This window comes from Pseudorca crassidens, chromosome 9 (genome assembly GCF_039906515.1).
Source record: "Pseudorca crassidens isolate mPseCra1 chromosome 9, mPseCra1.hap1, whole genome shotgun sequence".
NCBI classification, from domain to species: domain Eukaryota; kingdom Metazoa; phylum Chordata; class Mammalia; order Artiodactyla; family Delphinidae; genus Pseudorca; species Pseudorca crassidens.
In genome coordinates, this window is record NC_090304.1 from 54,341,479 (window position 1) to 54,363,993 (window position 22,515).

The 22,515-nt window shown below is 37.9% G+C and overlaps 1 protein-coding gene across 1 annotated transcript in view; it reads left to right on the forward strand.

Annotated features, from left to right (window-relative positions):
* Positions 1-22,515, forward strand: part of UVRAG (UV radiation resistance associated) — a 352,887-nt gene that overhangs the window by 231,506 nt on the left and 98,866 nt on the right. The window contains 1 exon segment of the mRNA XM_067750404.1: positions 1,198-1,363. Within this exon segment, the coding sequence (XP_067606505.1) occupies positions 1,198-1,363 (166 nt within the window).

Below are 22,515 nucleotides of genomic sequence, written 5' to 3' on the forward strand. Positions count from 1 at the left end.
ACAATAAAAGTTACCTATTTTTACAGTATGATCAAGGAATCTGCTTTGGTAGTCAAGGGTGGAGAATGCACTGAGTAGTATACGGCTATAGTAGGGGTCCTACAGTAGGAAGGTAGTGCTTAGATAACCAAGTTTAAATATAAAAAAGAAGAATGTGGAAAATATTACTAATAATTGAAGTTAAAGGTACTCTTAAAAATCAGGAAATACTCAAGCCAAGGTCATCTCAATCATTTCAGCCTTTCTCTAGCCAGATGTATTCCAGATATGTGTTAAATGTGTGTATGTGTGTGTGTGTGTGTGTGAGAGAGAGAGAGAGAGAGAGAGAGAGAGAGAACTTTTTAAAGTATTTTAAGAATATTGTATACCAAGCAGTTACTTTTTCCTTACCCCTGGGGCAAGCTTAAAACTTTTTATTGTATTACCCTCAGTTCTGGGTACCTGAATGATTATTTGTCGCTTGGTAGGCAGTAGCAGAAATCTAGATGTTGAGTTAAAAATCTGTGACTTCTTAAAAGATACATACTTACGTTTGACTGTAGGAGACATGTATTTTTTCCAACAGTTGCTTCCACACAAAAATTGCATAAATAGAATATATATGAACAATGTGGTTTTTGACCTTTTACTATTTAAAACATTTTTTTCTCCTTATCCTATCTCAAACTTCACAGACTTAAACAATGCTGTCTTTATGAATATTGAGAACATACCCCATAAGGATGCACTGTGCTGTTTCACTTCACCTTGAAATTAATAACGTTGTACAACAGTACAGCTGTTTTGCTTATAAAGTTGTTAACGAGTAAAATGTATAATGTTAATATAGATGTAATGTTTAAACCTCTGAAACTAATTTTTGCATTGTATAATAGACTCAGGTATTATTTTTGCCCTTAAAAATGCTGGGAAAGAGAGTAATGGAGATTTGAATGCAGTAAGAACTCTTAAGATTATATATCAAATTTTAATCTCATCACATTAATTATTGGGGAATAGTTTTAAATGTAGTAGATGAAATTTCAAATCTTATTAATGTGTTTAGATTTCTATAAAATTCATATAATTTAGATAGGTGAATAATATTTTATCAATTATTTCTTATAAAATCTCTCTTGAAATTGATTTATTATGATCTCATAGGTACATTTATAAGGTAAATAGTTATTTTCTATTTTTCTGTTTTTGAATTTACAGCAAAAGATGATGGAAGCATTGCTGTTGCCCTTGGTTACACTGCACATTTAGTATCAATGATTTCCTTTTTCCTACAAGTGCCCCTCAGATATCCTATAATTCATAAGGGATCGAGATCAACAATCAAAGATAATATTAATGACAAGTTGACTGAAAAGGAGAGAGAGTAAGTATCCTTTTAAAATATTCTTTTAACATTAAGGCAGTATGAAGCATCAACTGTATTAAAAATATAAAATGTGACCTAGATTGTGGTGTTTTTTGTATATCCTTTGTAAAGTGCTCCATTTCTTTAAAATAGAGTGTAGTCAAAATTGCTGTTGATAGCAAAATTGACTCATTCAAATTTAATTTGCTTTTGTGAGGTAAGTATCATATACTCTGCAAATATTCATGTAATATCTGTTGCCACTAGTCACCAAATGAAATGCTTAAAGATTTGTCAGAGAGACAACCAGGAAAAAGATAAAAGACTTAACAGCAGATTGTACATATCTAAAAAATGGGTTTGTGAACTGGAAGGTAGCCCAGGAGAAAATACCTGACCAGGCACAAGTACAAAAGAGATGGATTTATCGAAAAGTGCTAGACATATGTAGGACACAATAAAAAGTCTAATATACATATAATTGGAGTCACAGAGAGGGAGAAGAGAGCACACAGGGTAATTGTAACATTTTAAGAGATAATGACAGAGTTCAAATTTGACAAAAGACATCAAGCTATAAGTTCAAGAAGCATTAAATACAACACAAAATATGTTCAAAGCAAACATACTTAGGGGAATTATAGTAAAACAGCTGAAAACCAAAGAGATAAAGTGAAAATATTAAAATTACCTAGAGAGAAAAGAGATTTGCCTCAAAAGAGCAATAATAAGGCTGAAAGCTAATTTCTTAAGAGAAACATTAGGAACCGGAGATGATGCAGTGACTTTTTTTTTTTTTTTTTTTTGCAGTATGCGGGCCTCTCACTGTTGTGGCCTCTTCCGTTGTGGAGCACAGGCTCCGTACGCGCAGGCTCAGTGGCCATGGCTCACGGGCCCAACCGCTCCGCGGCATGTGGGATCTTCCCAGACGGGGGCACGAACCCGTGTCCCCTGCATCGGCAGGCAGACTCTCAACCACTGCACCACCAGGGAAGCCCTGCAGTGACATTTTTAAAGCATGTAAAATGATACTGCCAACTTAGAATTCTGTATTCAGTGAATTATCCTTCAAAAGTAAAGGCAGGGGACTTCCCCGGTGGCACAGTGGTTAAGAATCTGCCGCCAGTGCAGGGGATATGGGTTTGATCCCTGGTCTGGGAAGATCCCACATGCCATGGAGCAACTAAGCCCGTTCACCACAACTACTGAACCCCATGTGCCTACGGCCCGTGCTCCACAACAAGAGAAGCCACCACAATGAGACGCCCGCGCACCACAATGAAGAGTAGCCCCCACTCGCCGCAACTAGAGAAACCCCACGCAGAGCGATGAAGACCCAATGCGGCCAAAAATAAATTAATTAAAAAAAAAAAAGTAAAGGCAAAATAAAGACATTTCAGACTATCAGTACTGAGAAAACACATCTGAGCAGACCTATACTAAGGGAAATACTAAAGGCAGAATAAAAATAATCTAGCATAGAAACATGGAAATGCCTCTCCTCCAGAAATTCTGATTCAGTTGATAAGCCCAGACATGAGATATATTTTTCTAAAGCCCCTGAAGTGACTGTAATGTGCAGCCAGGTTTGAGAACCACTGTTCTACTGATGGATTGCGAATGTTGTGTTCGTGGGCGTGAAGAAATGAAATATCCTCCACTCTATTTAGGAAACTGCAAGAGAAAAGGCAGGAAAGGTGAGCATCAGTGGAAGAATTTAGTACTGTATCTGGTAGGGCTTGTAAGTGGAGGGCTGGGAGCGTGTGTATAGTTCTATTCAGTTCCTTTTCAAAGGCATTGATTACTTTATAGCCCAAGTATTATTTTCACTTTCAAAACCTTTTATTTAAAGAGAGCCTGAAATATATATGTTTGACAGAAGGGGACATGAGTATGGTTTCTTTCCTCTTTTTAAAAAATTGAGGTGAAATTCACATAACATAACTTTTTTAAAGTGTACAATTCAGTGGCATTTAGTATCTTCATGGTATTATGTAATCACCACTTCTATCTAGTTCCAAAACATTTTCATCACCCTGAAAGAAAACCCTGTATCTATTAAGTAGTCACTCCCTGTTCTCCTACCCAGTAACCCCTTTCTTCAGTCCCTGGCAACCACCCCATTTGCTTTCTGTCTCTATGGATACCTCTTCTGGATATTTCGTATAACTGGAATCATTTACGACATGTAACCTTTTGTTTAGGGTTTCTTTCACTTAGCCTAATATTTTCAGTGTATCCACGTTGAGCACAGTCAGTGCTTCATGTACTTTTATGGCTGAATAATATTCCATTGAATGTATATACCACATTTTGTTTATGCATTCATCTATTGATGGGCATTTGGGTTATTTCCACTTTTTGGCTGTGATCATTCATGTACAAGTATTTGCTTGAGTATCCATTTTCAGTTCTTTCGAGCATATAACTTGAAGTGGAATTGCTGGGTCATATGGTAATTCTATGTTTAACTTTTTGAGGCACCACCAAACTGTTTTCCACAACAGCTACACCAGCTTACATTCCCTGGTATAAAGTGGTATACATATCATTGTGCTTTTGATTTGTATTTCCTTAATGACTAATGATGTTGAGCATTTCTTCATGTTCTTGCTGGCCATTTGTATATCTTGTTTGGAGACATACCTACTCAGATTTTCAGCCTGTTATTTTTCCTTTCAGTTTTATTGAGATATAATTGATATACAGCACCATAAAAGTTCAAGGTGTACAGCATAATGACTGACCTATATACATCATGAAATGCTTACCACAGTAAGTTTAGTGAACACCCATCATCTCATGTAGGGAAAACAATTAAAGAAACAGAAAAAAATTTTTTTCCTTGTGATGAGAACTCTTAGGACTTACTCTCTTAACCACTTTTATTTATAACATTCAGCGGTATTAATTATATCAATCATGTTGTATGTTACATCCCTAGTACTTGTTTATCGTATAACTGGAAGTTTTTACCTTTTGACTGCCTTCATACAATTTCCTCCCACCCCTTACCCCTCCGCCTCTGGTGACCATAAATCTGATCTCTTTTCCTATGAGTTTGTTTGGTTTTGAAGTACAGTTGACCTACAACACTATGTCCTGGTAACAACATAGTGATTTGATTTTTCTGTGCATTTCAAAATGATCACTACAATAAGTCTAATTATTGTCACCATACGAAGATATTACATAATTAAGACTATACTCCCCACACTGTACAGTTCAAACCCGTGACTCATGTAATTTATAACTGGAAGTCTGTACCTCTTAATCTTCCTCACCTCTTGCCCATATTTTTAATTGGGTTGTTCCTGTTTTCGTTGAGTTGTAAGACTTCTTTGTATATTCTGCATACTAGACTCTTATCAGGTAAATCATTTGCAAGTATTTTCTCCCATTCTCTAGGTTGTTACAGTTTAAGGCCTAAAATTAAGGTCAGTATTATGTGCTGCCTGGATATCTGGTGAAACCAGGAGGGCCTTGAATAGTCCCTCCCAACTCTGCTCCCATGGATCAGGCCCCCTATCCAAACAACCCTCTTTATTCAGGGGTCTAGGTAGTCTCTGCTTATTCCTGAGTAGTAAATTTCAGTTCCTTGCCAGATGGGTAATTATGGAAACAAACCAATCACATCCTCCCCTGGGAACCAATCATCACCACTCTGTCCTTTTCATACTACAGAGCCTGCCACCCATAGCTCCTGGTTGTTCGCTCTCTTCTCAAGTGTAACCCCATGTGAGTCTGTGTGGCATGCAGTGTCCTCCTCCCCTGGGATTTGAGTATGTGTGACCAGTAATATGCTTTTAATCTCATATGTCCAGTGTCAGATGTTGAGTGTTCAACCATCCCTATGACCCTAGGGGTCTCTTATCAATGGGATGAATAAGAGGAGATTAAAATAGTTGTTTTACTTTCTTTATAGTGTACTTTGATGCATAAAAGTTTTGGATTTTGATCAGGTCTAATTTATCTATCTTTTTTGTGTATGTTTGTTTCTAGAGCTTTTGGTTTCATATCTAAAATCCATTGCTAAATCCGAGCTCATGAAGATTTACCCCTTTGTTTTCTTGAAATAGTCATAGCATTTTATCTCTCATATGTAGGTCTTTGACCCACTTTGGGTTAATTTTTGTATATGTTATGGCTTAGGGGTCCAACTCCATTCTTTTACATTAGGACATCCAGCTGTATCTGCATCATTTGTTAAAGAGACTATTCTTTGCTCATTGAATGGCTTTGGCACACTTGTTGAAAATTAATTAGCCGTAGAGTATTTCTGAACTCTCAGTTCTAGTCCACAGGTTCATATGTCTGTTGTTATATATCAGTTCCACAATAAACTCTGAAATTGTGAATGCTCCAACTTTGTTCTTTTTCAGTACTTTTCTGGCTATTCAGAGCCCTTTGCAATTCCATATGAATTTGAAGATCATCTTTTCTATTTCTGCAAAGAGGGCCTTTTTTTTTTTTTTTAACATCTTTATTGGGGTATAATTGCTTTACAATGGTGTGTTAGTTTCTGCTTTATAACAAAGTGAATCAGTTATACATATACATATGTTCCCATATGTCTTCCTTCTTGCGTCTCCCTCCCTCCCACCCTCCCTATCCCACCCCTCCAGGCTGTCACAAAGCACCGAGACAATATCCCTGTGCCATGCGGCTGCTTCCCACTAGCTATCTACCTTACTACGTTTGTTAGTGTGTATATGTCCATGACTCTCTCGCCCTGTCACAGCTCACCCTTCCCCCTCCCCATAACCTCAAGTCCGTTCTCCAGTAGGTCTGTGTCTTTATTCCTGTCTTACCCCTAGGTTCTTCATTACATTTTTTTTTTCTTAAATTCCATATATATGTGTTAGCATACAGTATTTGTCTTTTTCTTTCTGACTTACTTCACTCTGTATGACAGACTCTAGGTCTATCCACCTCATTACAAATAGCTCAATTTCGTTTGTTTTTGTGGCTGAGTAATATTCCATTGTATATATGTGCCACATCTTCTTTATCCATTCATCTGATGATGGGCACTTAGGTTGTTTCCATCTCCGGGCTATTGTAAATAGAGCTGCAATGAACATTTTGGTACATGACTCTTTTTGAATTATGGTTTTCTCAGGGTATATGCCCAGTAGTGGGATTGCTGGGTCATATGGTAGTTCTATTTGTAGTTTTTTAAGGAACCTCCATACTGTTCTCCATAGTGGCTGAACCAATTCACATTCCCATCAGCAGTGCAAGAGTGTTCCCTTTTCTCCACACCCTCTCCAGCATTTATTGTTTGTAGATTTTTTCATGATGCCATTCTGACTGGTGTGAGGTGATACCTCATTGTAGTTTTGATTTGCATTTCTCTAATGATTAATGATGTTGAGCATTCTTTCATGTGTTTGTTGGCAATCTGTATATCTTCTTTGGAGAAATGTCTATTTAGGTCTTCTGCCCATTTTTGGATTGGGTTGTTTGTTTTTTTGTTATTGAGCTGCATGAGCTGCTTGTAAATTTTGGAGATTAATCCTTTGTCAGTTGCTTCATTTGCAAATATTTTCTCCCATTCTGAGGGTTGTCTTTTGGTCTTGTTTATGAAAGAGGACCTTTTAATAAGCTGTTGGCTTCAGTTTGCTAGCAATTCATTGAGGATTTTTGCATGTATATTTATAAGGAATATATAGAAGACTATAGTCTTCTTGCATGGCTTTTCTGTCAGGATAATAGTGGCCTCATAGAAAGCATTATGAAGTAAGTGTTCCCTTCTCTTCTACTTTATTGGGAGAGTTTGAGGATTGCTGTTAATTCTTCTTTTAAATGTTTGTTAGAATTTACCAGTGGAGCCAAGTGGTTCTGTTCTTTTCTTTGTTGGGAGGTTTTTGATTAGTGATTCAATTTCTTATTATAGGTCTGTTCATATTTTTTATATATTCCTGACTCAGTTTATATCATTTGTGTGTTTCTAAGAACAAGACCATTTCATCTAGGTTATCTAATTTGTTGGTGACAGTTGTTCATAGTATTTTTTATAATCCCTTTCATTTCTGTAAGGTCTTTAATGATGTCTATTTTCATTTCTGATTTTAGTTGTTTGTGCCTTTTTTATTTTCTTTTTTTTTTTTTTTTACGGTACATGGGCCTCTCACCGTTGTGGCCTCTCCCGCTGTGGAGCACAGGCTCTGGACGGGCAGGCTCAGCGGCCATGGCTCACGGGCCCAGCCCCTCTGCGGCATGTGGGATCTTCCCAGACCGGGGCACAAACCCGTGTCCCCTGCATCGGCAGGCGGACTCCCAACCACTGCGCCACCAGGGAAGCCCTTTTTTATTTTCTTATTGTAGCTAAAAACTTTTAGCTAGAATGAGAAGATGTGATGGATCTTTTCAAAGAATTGACTTTTTGGTTTTGTTGATTCTCTCTGTTGTTTTTGTCTCTTTTATCTCTAATCATTATTATTTCTTTCATTCTGCTAGTTTTGGGTTTTGTTTTCTATTCCTTTAGATGTAAAGTTAGGTTACTGATATGAGAGCTTTCTTTTTTTCTCTTTTCTTTTTTTTTTTTTTTTTTTTTTTGCAGTACGCGGGCCTCTCACTGTCGTGGCCTCTCGTGTTGTGGAGCACAGGCTCCGGACGCGCAGGCTCAGTGGCCATGGCTCATGGGCCCAGCCGCTCCGTGGCATGTGGGATCTTCCTGGACCGGGGCACGAACCCGTGTCCCCTGCATCGGCAGGCGGACTCTCAACCACTGCGCCACCAGGGAAGCTCTGGTTTGTCTTACTTCTTGAGCAGTGTCTTCTGCTTTTCCTCACTGAGTGAGTTCTGACTAGGCAAAACAAAGGCAAGTACCTTGCATTAGTCCTGCAGGTCGCCCCCAGATAAGTTAGAACAAACCAACCGAAATGTTTTAGAATAAGATCTGCTCTGCTCCCTTAAGAACCAGGGGTCAGGGCCCCACAAGGGCAGCCTGCTGTCTTTAAGACCACTGCTGAGCTGGAGAGGGGGTTAAGGACAAGATAAGTAAAAATGCTGCAAAGCATTTCTTCTGATTTTGAGTTTCCTTTTTCTTGATTCATTGTTCAGCCAGTTGTTGTAAGCCTTTGACAGTTTTTGCTTGATTTTTTTTTTTTCAATGTTTCTCTAGAGGGACAAGTCCTTTGATCTACTTACTGTACCATTTTTGCTGACTCCATTCCATTTGTTTGTGTAATGATGAAAAACACTACTTGTAAGGGATGAAGGGACCCCTAGGTAATTTTAAGAGGAGAGAATACCATAACCAGATATGTCTTTCACAGAGATGACCTTGTAGTTTTGTGGAGAATGCCTCTCAACCTTCTGTAGGCTCCATATTAAGAAAATTAAGTATCTCTCCAGATTTTTATCAGATTTGTGCATGATGATCTGCCTTAAAATATTAGTTATGTAGGAAGGTCACTTTGGGATCTTGAAGGAGGGGTGCTCCTCGAAATGATAAATACTCTCTCTCCAGATCAGCTGCGCACTTTAATTTGTGAAGGAGCAGCTTAACATGTGAGCACTCCAAGTAGTATGCGCCAGTGTGAGTAGTAGTGATGATTTGTTTATTGATTGATTTTCCGAAGCAATCTGGGAAGGCCAGGGAGATTTTGGTGATGACGTTACTCATTTTTTTCTTTGGCAGCCAAGAGAACCACAGGAATTGCTTTTTAGTGAATGAATTTTATATTATACCTCTATCTCCCCCTTTTCACTGAAACACAAATTGTATTTTGTTGATTCTAATGTAAATACTTTTGACATTTTAATATTGCTAAAAATGAGATACATCTTACAATTAATGGCATGGTTGATAGCATTTATCTTTTCTTAGTGATACATAAGTTAATGATGCAGTTCACAGTTGATGCTGTCTTAGATTTTATGAACTATCAAATATTTTCACTGGGCAGTAAAGCACTTCAGATCCATTTTGGAACAACATAGATGTGTAAATAAATATCTAAATACAAATACATTTATTGATTATGCTTGTTGATTGAATCAGCCTCTCAGTTATTAGCCTGGATGACTGAAGGAGCAGATTAGACATGGTTTTCTTTTCTCCTGAGTGTGTCAATTTTCATGTGAACCTTTCCAGGGTATTAGGTGGAATCATGTCTTCATGGGAAAATAGGAATTAAATGACTAATTGGATAAATTATGCTTATTGTAATAGGCCTAGGAATCCTCAGCCTCTGCCCTCTCTGATTACCTGTTTCATCTGGCCATTGGAATGTGATATATTAGGGTTCAAAGCTCTATTTAGCTAGTTTTGCTACAAGGGGGAAAAAAAACACCAAAAACTAGTTTTCTCCTTTGTATGGTCTGTTTGAAGCCCAGGTCTGGACTGATGCCTTGCCTAAACCATTACTTGTGCACCTGCACACTGTAAAGGGAAACTCTGAAATCTTTGCTGCATTTCATTTTGAGGCTCAGACCACAAAACACGAAGGAATGTAGCCAGAGTCCAGCTGCAATGTTCTTTTACCCCTTATTTCGTTTTTCACTGAGGACTGAAAAGTAGGTTTTAAAGTGATTTTTGAAATGAAATGTGTTGGTCATTGTTGTTGTGCTACTTAACCATCTGTTAGGTAATACATTCAGAATAGACTAGCTCAATAGATTGAGCTACAACATAGCTGGTCAGAGCATTTGGCTTTTCAAGCCCTCAAAAGATGTCTGAAATTTTTTGTTTTATTTTCAGAAGGAGAAATAGGGAGTGGTGTAAATTGGCAGGCACTTTTGAAACTTCCTGGCCTGTCCCTGACAAGGTTTTTACAGATCTCTAAAAGCTGGTCAGCTATTTTTCTGTAGTGGGATTATTGGAACCAAGAGAAATGGTAGTGCTGCTTTTCCCATTTTGTGGATTTTTTTGTGCTTATGTTTATTCCTGTGGAAGATCTTGACTAAAACCCCAGGAATTGCTTTTTTAACCTGATTGATTCTGATTTCTTTTAGAAACAAATTCTAGAGTACAAAGAAATTGTGATCTATCCAAAATCAGACAATCCTGGGCCCAGATCATAGTCACTGCATGTGGATTTCATGCTCATGAGAGAAGGAATGGTCAGTTCTAACGATCTGCCACCTTTTTGTGACTGGGGTGCATATGGCCATCATGTATACTTATACATAAAGGAGCTGGGGAGACAGATCCCCAAGCCTGTGACTTGAGCCACCTTTCAGCCACCTTGGCATGTCTGGATGTTTATGGAGCTTCCCCTTCAGCATAACCAGGTTGCATTTTGCCAGGAGGGAAGGGACAAAGGAATTTGCTGAGTGGCAGTGATCAGACTGATGGCCTATCTGTATTCCTTCAGCCTACCTCTTGGCCTGGCCACACTGCCCTATTCATAAATGAATGAGAATTTTTTCTAATGGTGTCTCCTTGAATCAGTGAGAATACTTTGAACTTTATTTGCATAAGTAGCAGATTCTCTATAGAAATAGTGACTGACCCTTGGGATTTCATTAGCATGTACTGAAAACCTAAATTTTTTCTGACTATAATTCTGACTCCTCATTGCTATTCTTCTCTGCTTTAGGCATGCTTAAACACCTGTTGACACATCTTATATTAAAAATTCTAGATTCTTTCGTATAAACATTCTCGGCTTCTGTTTGTAATCGAGCTGTTTTAATGTGGAGAGTTCAGAAGTAGTCGCTGTTTTCACTAAATTAGCATGTTTACTTTCGTGGCGTCCAATTAAATCTGATGGCCTCCTTCCAGAAGTGGGAGATTTTCACATGATGCTTAGGCTTAAGTGATGTGGCCTTAATTTTCAACTCTTCTACTGTTTATCCTATAAATTAGAACATTTTTTGTAACCTTTCATCTTCATTTTATTATAGGTTGTTGCTCAGATGCTGGCATTTAAAGTAGTCAGGAACTCAGACCTCAGACCTTTATCTTGAACAATGATTGTGATGACTTGAGGCAGAGGGTGAACCAAATGCTTTGGTTTTCTATTTTTTCTTGCTGTGCACCTTAAAAGTATAATCAAACGAATATTTTTCAGTGTGCCTAATATAGCTGAAATGAATAAAATTATTAGTTCTTTCAGGTTTTCTACTTGATTACAGGAGTGTGACCTAAGTTGAAAAATCTCTGTTCATGTGAAAACTTTCCCAAACGTCTATAGTCCAGCTCCATTATAACTACCTAAGAGTACACAGTGGAACAAAAATAAAGATGAAAACAAATGTTTCTGTACATGCAGCATTGTAGACGTGTTTTAAAACCAGTCAGAATATTCTTAGGTCGTATGAGTCAACCCTTCATTTCACAAATGGAGAAAGAGGTTGCAAGATGAAGGAAGGTCAAATAAGTTAACTAAGCCTTCACGTTGATCTGGCCCCCTGAGGGAATCAAGCCCAGAAGATGGTCCAATTGTTAAGCGTAGTACTTTTAAGCAAGCATTTAGGAGATGGAAGAAGTATATTTATCAAAAAGGGGCTATAGGGCTTCCCTGGTGGCGCAGTGGTTGAGAGTCCGCCTGCCGATGCAGGGGACACGGGTTCGTGCCCCGGTCCGGGAAGATCCCACATGCCACAGAGCGGCTAGGCCCGTGAGCCATGGCCGCTGAGCCTTCGCGTCTGGAGCCTGTGCTCCAACGGGAGAGGCCACAACAGTGAGAGGCAAAAAAAAAAAAGGGGGGGGGCTATATATGAGACTGAAATACCCCTTTCCTGGTTTAGGGGAAGCTCACTGGTAAAAAATGCTATGATGTGAATTCCTATATATTAAGCGGAGTCACCGTGTTCTTATTGAAAATGTTAATTATTTAAATCTCATTTATCAGTTGGTTCACTTAACATTTGTTTTTCCTCTAAAAGGTACAATGCAAAATGCCTCTCTTTTCTTCTCTCTTTCCTCAATTTATTTAAACTAGGCAGAGTTTGTTTTTGTTTTTTTATCACTTAAGTCTTTGAAGTTATGTTGGGACTTCACCTGTAATCACTGAGCAACTGGGGAAAGGTTGTCCTCTCTGAGTCTTGGTTCACCTGGTATAATATCTATGCCACTAGATTATCATGAGGTTTAAATGAAGCACAGTGCTTGGCACACAGAAGATGCTCAATAAAATTTTGCACCTACGATTATGTATACTTTGAGCTTTGCAACAGTAATTCCAGGCAGCCATGTATTTTTTTTTTTCTAATTCTAGGTGCTAAAAGGAAACGTGGGCCTAAGAAAAGGTTAAGGAAAATTAAAAATGCAACCCAGTAGAATAGTACTAGATTTCTTTTTGTAGTAATGCCACAGGGTACATCGTCTTTCAGTCATTGGTGTAAATGGAAAGGACTAATGAAGTTTCCCAGAGCACAGGGTAAAATAAACTGTTGCAGGGGCTTCTCTGGTGGCGCAGTGGTTGAGAGTGCGCCTGCCGATGCAGGGGACACAGGGTCGTGCCCCAGTCCGGGAGAATCCCACATGCCGTGGAGCGGCTGGGCCCATGAGCCATGGCCCTTGAGCCTGTGCGTCCGGAGCCTGTGCTCCGTAACAGGAGAGGCCACAACAGTGAGAGGCCCGCGTACCACACACACAAAAAAACAAAACAAAAACTGTTGCAGGTCTGAAGGCTTGTTTCTTACTTCAACTACTCAGGGAGTTTACTGCCTAATATCTGCTAATGAGTCAAGTAAGTGTCTGTGTTTTAGAACCTATCGGTTCAGCGAATGCTGAAACCCTTATTCATAAAAGGAATGTAGAGCAGGTTCAAATAGTTAAACAGTTCCCAGCCTGGCCCGCTACTTACTTTTTTAGTCTTATCCCAGTGCCCTCTCAGTTCATAACCTAATTGTGGTTGTACATAAAGCTCTTCCATTATTATCTAAAACTTGCCTTGTAAAGTCTTTCTTAATTCCCCATAGTTTGATGGACTGTCGTAGCCTTTTGTGATCCTATGAGCAATTCTTTCTATGTAGTATCTCAGAAATGAGTTATGTTTATATATGTTCTCATTTCATTTTAACAGCAACCCAGTGATACAGGTGATGTATTAGAGTTGTCTTTTTGTTGTCTGAAATATTTTCAGTGTAGAAACTGCATCTTACTTGGCATGAAACTTACTCCATTGTCTTACCCAGAGCCTTGTATTGTGTAAACACTCAATAAATATTTTTTGAATTGAATTAGGAGAGCAAAAGGGATGTTCAGTTTCTGCAAATGCTATTAAGTAATCTGACACTCCATGCTCTAGCCCATAGTTTTAACTCTAGATGCTCTGGCCAGGACAATCCTTGTTTCATACACTCCCTTAGGACCATGGGAAGCTATTAACTTCAGTGCCTGTTGTAATCCAAGGCACAGGCAGTCGTGCTAATTGGGCTGTGTTCAGGAGTGAGAGCAAAGAGTGTGTTTTAAAATGAGGAATCCCCATGGAAATTTTAGGCAGCAGAAATCAACAAAATAAAAATGCAGAAGGTGGTTGCTGGGTGAAACAGGAAATGAACACCTTACGGAGATTAGGCAGTCCACTGAGAGAGGGGAAATGTGGAAAATGAGTCAAAAGTAATTGTGTAGCCATTTCATCTCTGACATTTGGAAGCATATTGTTGTGTGTGTTGTTTTTAATGAAGTGTGTTTTACAGTGCTGATGTTATTATCTGGATGAGGAAGTCTTCTCTAGTATTATTGTCATCTCAGCTTTCTGCAACCAACTAAATTAAAATACAGTAATATAATGGGACAGTGGAATAAAAAAGAAAACCAGATGACTCTGACATGTGACCCTAACTTGAACTTACTGCTTTTCTGGTTTGCAGTGTGCTCAAATCAGTGTAGAGAGGTTCAATGTAATGCTTTGAGGGACCGGGGAAAGTAGAGGAATAATATATTTAGTTAATAGTGGGCTATGTCATGGGTTAAAGATTGTTACATTATTAGAATATGTGAAATCAGTGTTTCTCAACAGGAGGTCCCCAGAGCATCAGTGAGTTCTCCAGGTAGCATGGACTGGCCTTCTGCGGTCTGTTATTAATGTGCATCATATGACGGCATAGATGCTTTGGATTCTGATATGAATTAATCATTTACTCTAATAAATAAGACTTTGAAGAATGAAGACATTGAAAGTAGTATCTTTCTTTCCTTTAATTCTTATGTTAGATCTTTTGGTAGGCAAATAGTGAGGGATATGAGGATAATTATATCAAGCCAGAGAGTTTGGAGTAAGTGATTTGTGGAATCTTTCAGTTTTCTGAAGAAATAAATGGGTGGAAAGGTAAGAAAATTATTTTTAGGTAGATGTGAACTTACTGTAACTTCCCAAAGCATCTTATTATAATAGTTCTTTAGACAGTTTTCTAGGAATAACATTTATGTCTTGGATAATAGTGTAATTGTAAAACAAATTTATATCATTCTTTTAACCAGATGGTTCTATTCACTGCCATTTTTTACTCCTCTCCCCACAATAATTTACAGTTATAAGATCACCAAATGTAACTTCTGAATTGGATTAAATGATCAATTGGTTTTCAGAGTTTTTCTTCTCTAATTCCTTGAAATGAAAAATTGATATGAGAGTTAACTCATGTATAGTTAAGTCACAGGAGAGTTAAATTACAAAAGACTTACATCACTGAAGTCAGACCATATGTTGAGGACTAGTACATGTTTGTCACTGCACAAGATGCTGGTATTAGGTGAAATTACTCAGCTGCTGAAGTGGCATCAGGGATGGAGAGCAAGTCAGTAGACAGTCATCCTCAGCATTATAAGGGTCATGTTAGAAATACTTGGGGATGAGTTGAGCAGCCAGCAAAGGCATGCTTTAGGAGGTGGCCCCTAAACATCTGAGCTGCTGAGTGTGGAAGAGGCTTAGGAGCTGCCCAAGCAAAGGCTAGATACAACAGAAGGACACACACCCTGGCAAAAAACAGGTATTGCCCCTTTCCATTGGCCAAAGCATATAGTTTCTCACCCAGCCTGGTGAGTGACTTCAGGTTGCTCAGCAGTTTTCTTTTAGGCATAAATAAAAGAGGGATAAGTTAATAGTTCAATCTTTAGTTGATGTAAAAATGAAAATTACTTTCAAAGATGATTAGCTTTGAGTGGTTAATATCAATATACATATATCCATTTATTCAAAGCATAGTAATATATCTTTATAAAGTGTTCTGGATCACAGGTTGGTTATAATAAATATATGACTAATTTGACTTAAATATATATTCACTTCCATATATAACTATTTAACAGGGATTAACTATATATATTGGCATGTGAATAATAAAAGTTGTGTTTTCTAAACTTAGGAAAGGAGAAATGGCTTTTCCATTTCACTCTTCTGAAAGAACTTCAGTATCAAGCACATCTTGAACCAGTTTATTTTGCCTCACTAGTCTCTGCACTGGCTTTAGAGAAATGTGAAGAGTAAAAGAGGGAATTTATATAAAATTACCATTGCATATAATAGTCAGTAAATATTTGTATACGGGGTGATAATAATAAGTAGAAATGAGAAATTTGAGAAGTCCATGGCTTCTAATTCAGAAAGGATCTCTTAAATAAATCACAGAAACATACAGACCATAATATGAGAAATGATCCATAACTTTGATTTCATTTCTTAAAACTTGCTAATAACAAAATGAAAAGGTAAGCCACATATCAGGAGAAGAGATTTGTTACCACATAGATCAGCCAAGGGTCAGGATCCAGAATATGTGGGGAAGAAAACCTTTATATATTAATAAGAAAAGGAGCAGTCAACCCAATAGAAATATGGACATAGTGTATAAAGCAGCTGTTACAGAAGAACAAACCCTAAATATCTAATAACATAAGGACAAAATACTCACTAGTATTTTACTAGTCTCACTGGTAATCAGGAAAATGCAAATTAACACCACAAGAGATACCATTTTACCTCCATCAACCTGGCCAGAAGTCGAATGAATGTCTGTTTAGTACCTAATTTGGTGAGCATATAGATGAAAAGGAACTCTTATCCTTTGTGAGAGTTTCAGTTAGTTTGTTTCAGAGGGCAATTTGAAAATACAGTTAAATCTGCACAAACTTTCCTCAACCTAACAGCCTCACTCCTGGTTATATATTAGGCTTTTGAGTAGCTTTTACATTTATGCTATCTATGAATATTTATTGTGTCTGTATTATGTAGATAATTAAATTATCTCTTGGCTACCTCTATTATTCTGTATTGGAATTATTCACAATTATATAGCTAGTATATACTTTTTTTAAAGTGACTCTATCCTTTTGTACTATTCCTTTCAGGGTCTCCATTACATTGAAACATAATTTTCTTTTTTTATAAATTTATTTATTCATTCATTCATTCATTCATTCATTTATTTATGGCTGTGTTGGATCCTCGTTGCTGTGCGCGGGCTTTCTCTAGTTGCAGTGAGTGGGGGCTACTCTTTGTTGCGGTGAGCAGGCTTCTCATTGTGGCTTCTCATATTTTGGAGCACAGGCTCTAGGCGTGCAGGCTTCATTAGTTGTGGCATGTGGGCTCAGTAGTTGTGGCTTGCGGGCTCTGGAGGTCAGGCTCAGTAGTTGTGGTGCACGGGCTTAGTTGCTCCGTGGCATGTGGGATCTTCCCGGGCCAGGGCTCGAACCCATGTCCCTTGCATTGGCAGGCAGATTCTTAATCACTGCGCCACCAGGGAAGCCCCCCCACCTTTTTTTCTTAAAGCTACTTCCTTTAAGACTAGAATACATGTTTCTTTGTATACAGCATCTCCTTTTCATACAGGGTTGATGCAGGTGGTTACTTTTTCTCATAATTCATATAATTTTCATATACCAGTTCTTGATTAGTTTTAGATTTATAATAGTGGTTCTCCATATTTACTTTTGAGGAAATATTGATGATAATAAATGCCAAGAATTTTGAGTGCTACTCATTTATATTGTTGGAAACCTTTTTAAAAGACTTACAAAAGAATTAGTTCTTCCCATCCTGCTTGTTAGTAACTCCCATTAATATAAATGATGACTCCCAGGTTCATGATGTTGAGAGTCTAGTGATGAAATACTAGAAGTGTTAACAGTAGTTAGTTATAGAAATTTACTGCTGTAAGTTAATTAAACACACCAGTAAGTAACTGGAGCGTTTTATTATTTAGTTTGTATAAATATACAGTTGGAAAGTTAATGAGAAATGGCAAGTCTCTTGGAGTTTGATTGACAGCTATACTAAACCTTTTTAAAATGTGTAGATGACGAATGAATTTATTGAGACAACTTCTGTTGTAAAATATTCCATAGAAGGAATATTTATTTTTGAGTGTGCAGTAGCATAATTTTGTCATTTCTGACTTTAAAAAATTAGTTACTAGAGGGAAAACTTTTTAGAAGTCACCTCCTAATATTGAATTTGCTAAATAGTGTTCTGTATGGGAGATACAAGACTTTCTTTTATTATTTTCTGGCTTCTATATTATTTGTGGTCTCTGCATAAATCAAAAAATGGGAGATTCCTGAGGTGGTTGAGAAGAATTTGGTAAATAAATAGCATGTTATTTTCCTTCAGAGATTTCTAGGGGAAATGGTAAGCAGTATTGTGTTCTAAGAAGATACAGCTTGGTCACACTTAATTGAAAGAAGTGAGTTGCAGAATGATATACATGATCTATCATTGTTCATTTAAACATTTGTATTTTAAAAGTATAAAAAGTGATATATACAGATGTTCACCAAATTTATAAAGCTAGTAGCTTGTGGGAGGGGCCATGGCAGATGCGTTGCTTGTCTACCCACAGCCATTCTTGGCTTCCTACTTATCAGCAGAGCTCCATTTTGTTAATTATTCTTTCTCTTCATTTGCTATATGGAAGGTGGGGCTCAGCCCCCAGCAGTAAATTACAACTGGCTGTTTACCAATCACAGTAAGTCCGTTCCATCACCAGTGCTTGGTTTGTGCATAAACTTGTGTCACAGTTATGGCCAGTTCTCTGGGGGTATTTCTGGGAATGGTTTTATGTACTAAGACAGATATGACTGGGCTGCTAGTAATACATATATAGTGGCAGAATAGAAGGATGGGAAAAACTGGGTTCTGGATAAAGTCATCAAGTTCCTGAGTTAGCCAATCCTGGAACTAATCTGTCTCCAGTCTTATTATTTAAATCAGTTGATTTGGGTTTTCTGTTAATTGAGGTTGAAAGCATCCTAACTGATGGTAGTAGGGATGGGGAACAAAGGAGGCTCACTTTATCTGTAAGCATTTTATTTCTTTTAACTAAAAAAATGCAAAAAATCAATTAAGTTTGAGTCGTGGATATATAGTTATTTGCTCATTATTCTCCAATTTAAAGAAGAGTGGCACATAAGTTATATATACATCGTGAACAAAGACATGGGAATGATCATTGTCAGTTGAGGGGCAACTGGGAAATATTTCTCAGCAAATGAATCAAGAACCAATTTGTTTGTATTCATTTAATATATACTTACTTGCTTTTCACTCTCTGTGTAAGCTACTGTACCATTCAATTTGGGGCTCATATTTGAAATCACTGTGTTTTTTATTTGTAAAGAGCATCTTTTTTATATACATAAATTTATTTTTTGGCTGCGTTGGGTCTTCGTTGCTGTGCACGGGGCTTTCTCTAGTTGTGGTGAGCGGGGGCTACTCTTTGTTGCGGTGTGCGGGCTTCTCATTGCGGTGGCTTCTCTTTGTTGTGGAGCACAGGCTCTAGGCACGCGGGCTCAGTAGTTGTGGCTTGCAGGCTCTAGAGCGCAGGCTCAGTAGTTGTGGCACACGGGCTTAGTTGCTCCACGGCATGTGGGATCTTCCCAGACCAGGGCTCAAATCCGCGTCCCCTGCATTGGCAGGCGGATTCTTAACCACTGCGCCACCAGAGAAGTCCCATCAATCAATGTTTTAGTGCCTCACTTTTAAAAATGAATGGTCAGGGACCATTAGAAAAGGAAGAGGAAACAAGAGGGTAGGAAATTATTCAAGAAATAACATAAGAAAAATTCTAATAATTTGAAGGACTTGATTTCAGATTGTGGGAGCCCACTGAGTGCCAAGCACTGTGATATTTCAAAATGCTAGAGGTAAAGTGAAGATTCTGAAACCTTGCAGAGGGGAAAAAATACAACGGAATGGGAATCATGATATCTGACTGCTCAAAGTCAACACTGAAAGGTAGAAAGTGATGGAACAATGCCCTCAGAATACCGTGGGAAAATTATTTCTATAAGCTTGGCTTATATATGGCATCCCTGGGCAATACTGTGGGCTTGATTCTAGACCACCACAATAAAGCAAATCGCATGAATTTTTTGGCTTCCTAGTGCTATATAAGTTATGTTTACACTATATTGTAGTCTGTTGTGTGCAATAGCATTATGTCTAAAAAACAGTGTACATACCTTGATGAAAAAATACTGCTTAAAAATGCTAACCATCATCTGAACCTTCAGCCAGTCGTAATCTTTTTGCAATAGTAACAGCAAACATCACTGATCACAGATCACCATAACAAATACGATAATAGTGAAAAAGTTTGAAATATTGTAAAAATTACCAAAATGTGGCACAGAGAGGTGAAGTGAGCAAATGCTGCTGGAAAAAGTGGCGCTGATAGACTTCCTCGATGCAGGATTGCCACAACCTTCCATTTGTAAAAAATGCAGTATCTGCGAAGCACAATAAAGCGAAGCACAGTAAAAACCAGGTGTGCCTATATCTGTCAAACTGTCAGTCAAATACATGGTAGAAAAGTCTTTTCAGACATGGAGGTCCTAAAAAAAAAAATCTCCCTATGCACCTTTCCTAGGAAACTCTTGGAAGATGTGCTCTGTTAATACAAGGGAATAAACCCAGTAAAAGTAAAACATCATTCAAGGAAAAGAAGGGATCCAGCACAGCAGAGAAGCAGAGGGATCTCAGGATGATGGTGAAGGGAAATGTAGAAGGTCAGCTCTTCAACTGGCCTAGAGAGCAGGAGGACAAAGAAAGGGTGAAAGATTATCTGATGTATTTAATTATATTTTGAGGGAATTTTCATTGCTTTCAGGGACTCAGAGAATGAATTACTTAGAGGTACATCAATAAATTTAACAAATGAAGAAATTAGATGGTAATTAACTCCAGGAAGAACCAAGTTGAAAAGAAAGAAAATATAAATATCATTCATTATATGGCTCTACTCAAAATAATAATTATGTAGTTACAATACTGTAACATTGCACATTGATTTCACCAAAGAATGTGTTTTTGTTTGTTTGTTTATTTTTTGGCCATGCGCAGCTTGTGGGATCTTAGTTCCCTGACTAGGGGTCGAACCCGGCCCCGACACTGAAAGCGCTGAGTTCTAAACACTGGACTGCCAGAGAATTCCCCCAAAATGTGGCATTGACCTTGTTGAGAGAATGGGAGGAAGAAGTGTGGTTGTTTTGGGAAGAGATGGGGAAGCAATGTGTAAGAGAGAGAAATCCTCATCTTTTCCAGTAGGTTGTTTTTAAAACCAGAGAATCAAGAAACAGGAATATAGAATATTAATTACGTATATGTAGGGTAAATACTTTAAAAAGCAGCTTAAAGCATTGAGAATTGTTGGCTCAGGGGGTTAGGAGTTGAGGGAGAGGTAAGGTATTACCTAAGAAACATATAAGCTAATATTTTTACCATCAAGCTTGTAGAGCAATTTGACTTTTTAAACCATGTACATATATTCTTTTGATAAATAAACATTAATTTTTAAGTATGTTTTATTTATACAAAACCTTTTTATTTGTAAACCAATATAACACAATTCAACATTTATTCAGTGCCTGTTATGTAGATTATTGTACGAGAGAGATATGTAAATATATGATCTTAAAGCAAATCCGTAATGTGAGTACCTGCTTCCAAATGGAGGATAAATACTGATGAATCTTAAAGCACCATCCATTCTGATCTGGGACTTGGGGGGAGGCTTCAGTGGATTGAGTATTTGCATTGGGACTCAAAGGATGAGAGGAATTTGAATGGGAGATTAAATGCCAGCTGTGGCCAGTGTTGTCAGGTCCCACCATGACTGCAAAAGTAACTATGTGTAGAAGAGTCTGGGAGAGCCGTGGGAGGCTATGTTGACTTCTCTGCCTTTCCTAGACATTTCTGTTAGTCACTTTTTCCTGAGGATTTATTCCTCCCTGCCCTATCACCCAGAGACTCTTAATTTTAGTATTGACTTTACCATGCTGTGTTAGGTGGTGGTTCTCTCTCTGCCGGCACCCTGCCTCTTCTTAAACTTTTGGTCTAATTTAGAGAGGGATAAGGAAAGAGAAAAGAAAACCTTGGTTTCACCTGACCAAATGTAGATTCCTGAATGTAAAGATAGGAACTCTCTTCCGTAACCTCACAGGCAACTAGATATGGCTGTTACCTCTTTTGAGGTCCTAAGGTTAAACAGCCATTTTCACAGTTTGAACATAATTCTTAGAAACCTCAAGAGTAATGTAGGACACATCTAATTGTTTGCAAAGGAATGTAATAATTTCATAACTATAACATAATTTACATTTAGGTCTTTAATCCATCTTGAGTTTATATACACTACCAAATGTAAAATAGATAGCTAGTGGGAAGCAGCTGCATAGCACAGGGGGATCAGCTCAGTGCTTTGTGACCACCTAGAGGGGTGGGATAGGGAGGGTGGGAGGGAGACGCAAGAGGGAGGGGATATGGGGATATATGTATACATATAGCTGATTCACTTTGTTATACAGCAGAAACTAACACAACAATGTAAAGCAATTATATTCCAATAAAGATGTTAAAATAAATAAAAATTTTAAAAATGGAAACTAAATAATAATAATAATTTATTCCTGTTATATGTCAAAACTGCTATTCAGAAGTAATGGGCCGTGTGTGTGTGTGTGTGTGTGTGTGTGTGTGTGTGTGTGTGTGTGTGTGTGTGTGTGTGTGTGTGTGTGTGTAAGTGTAACATCCTCCAAATTTAGGTTTTTGTGCTCTGGATTTGTTTTCTTTTATATTGTTGGGTCCATAAGAGGAAAGGCTGGCTTAGAACAAAATAGCAGAGCTAAACCATATGTTTTGTACCAAATTAGAAACAGGTGAAGATTGTTAAAATCCCGCAAGAGCTTAGAAAAGCTTTAGACTCAAGTTTGTATTAAAGGCAGGTGGTTATATGTACAATAAAAAGCAGTCACCAGCACACCAGCTTATTGA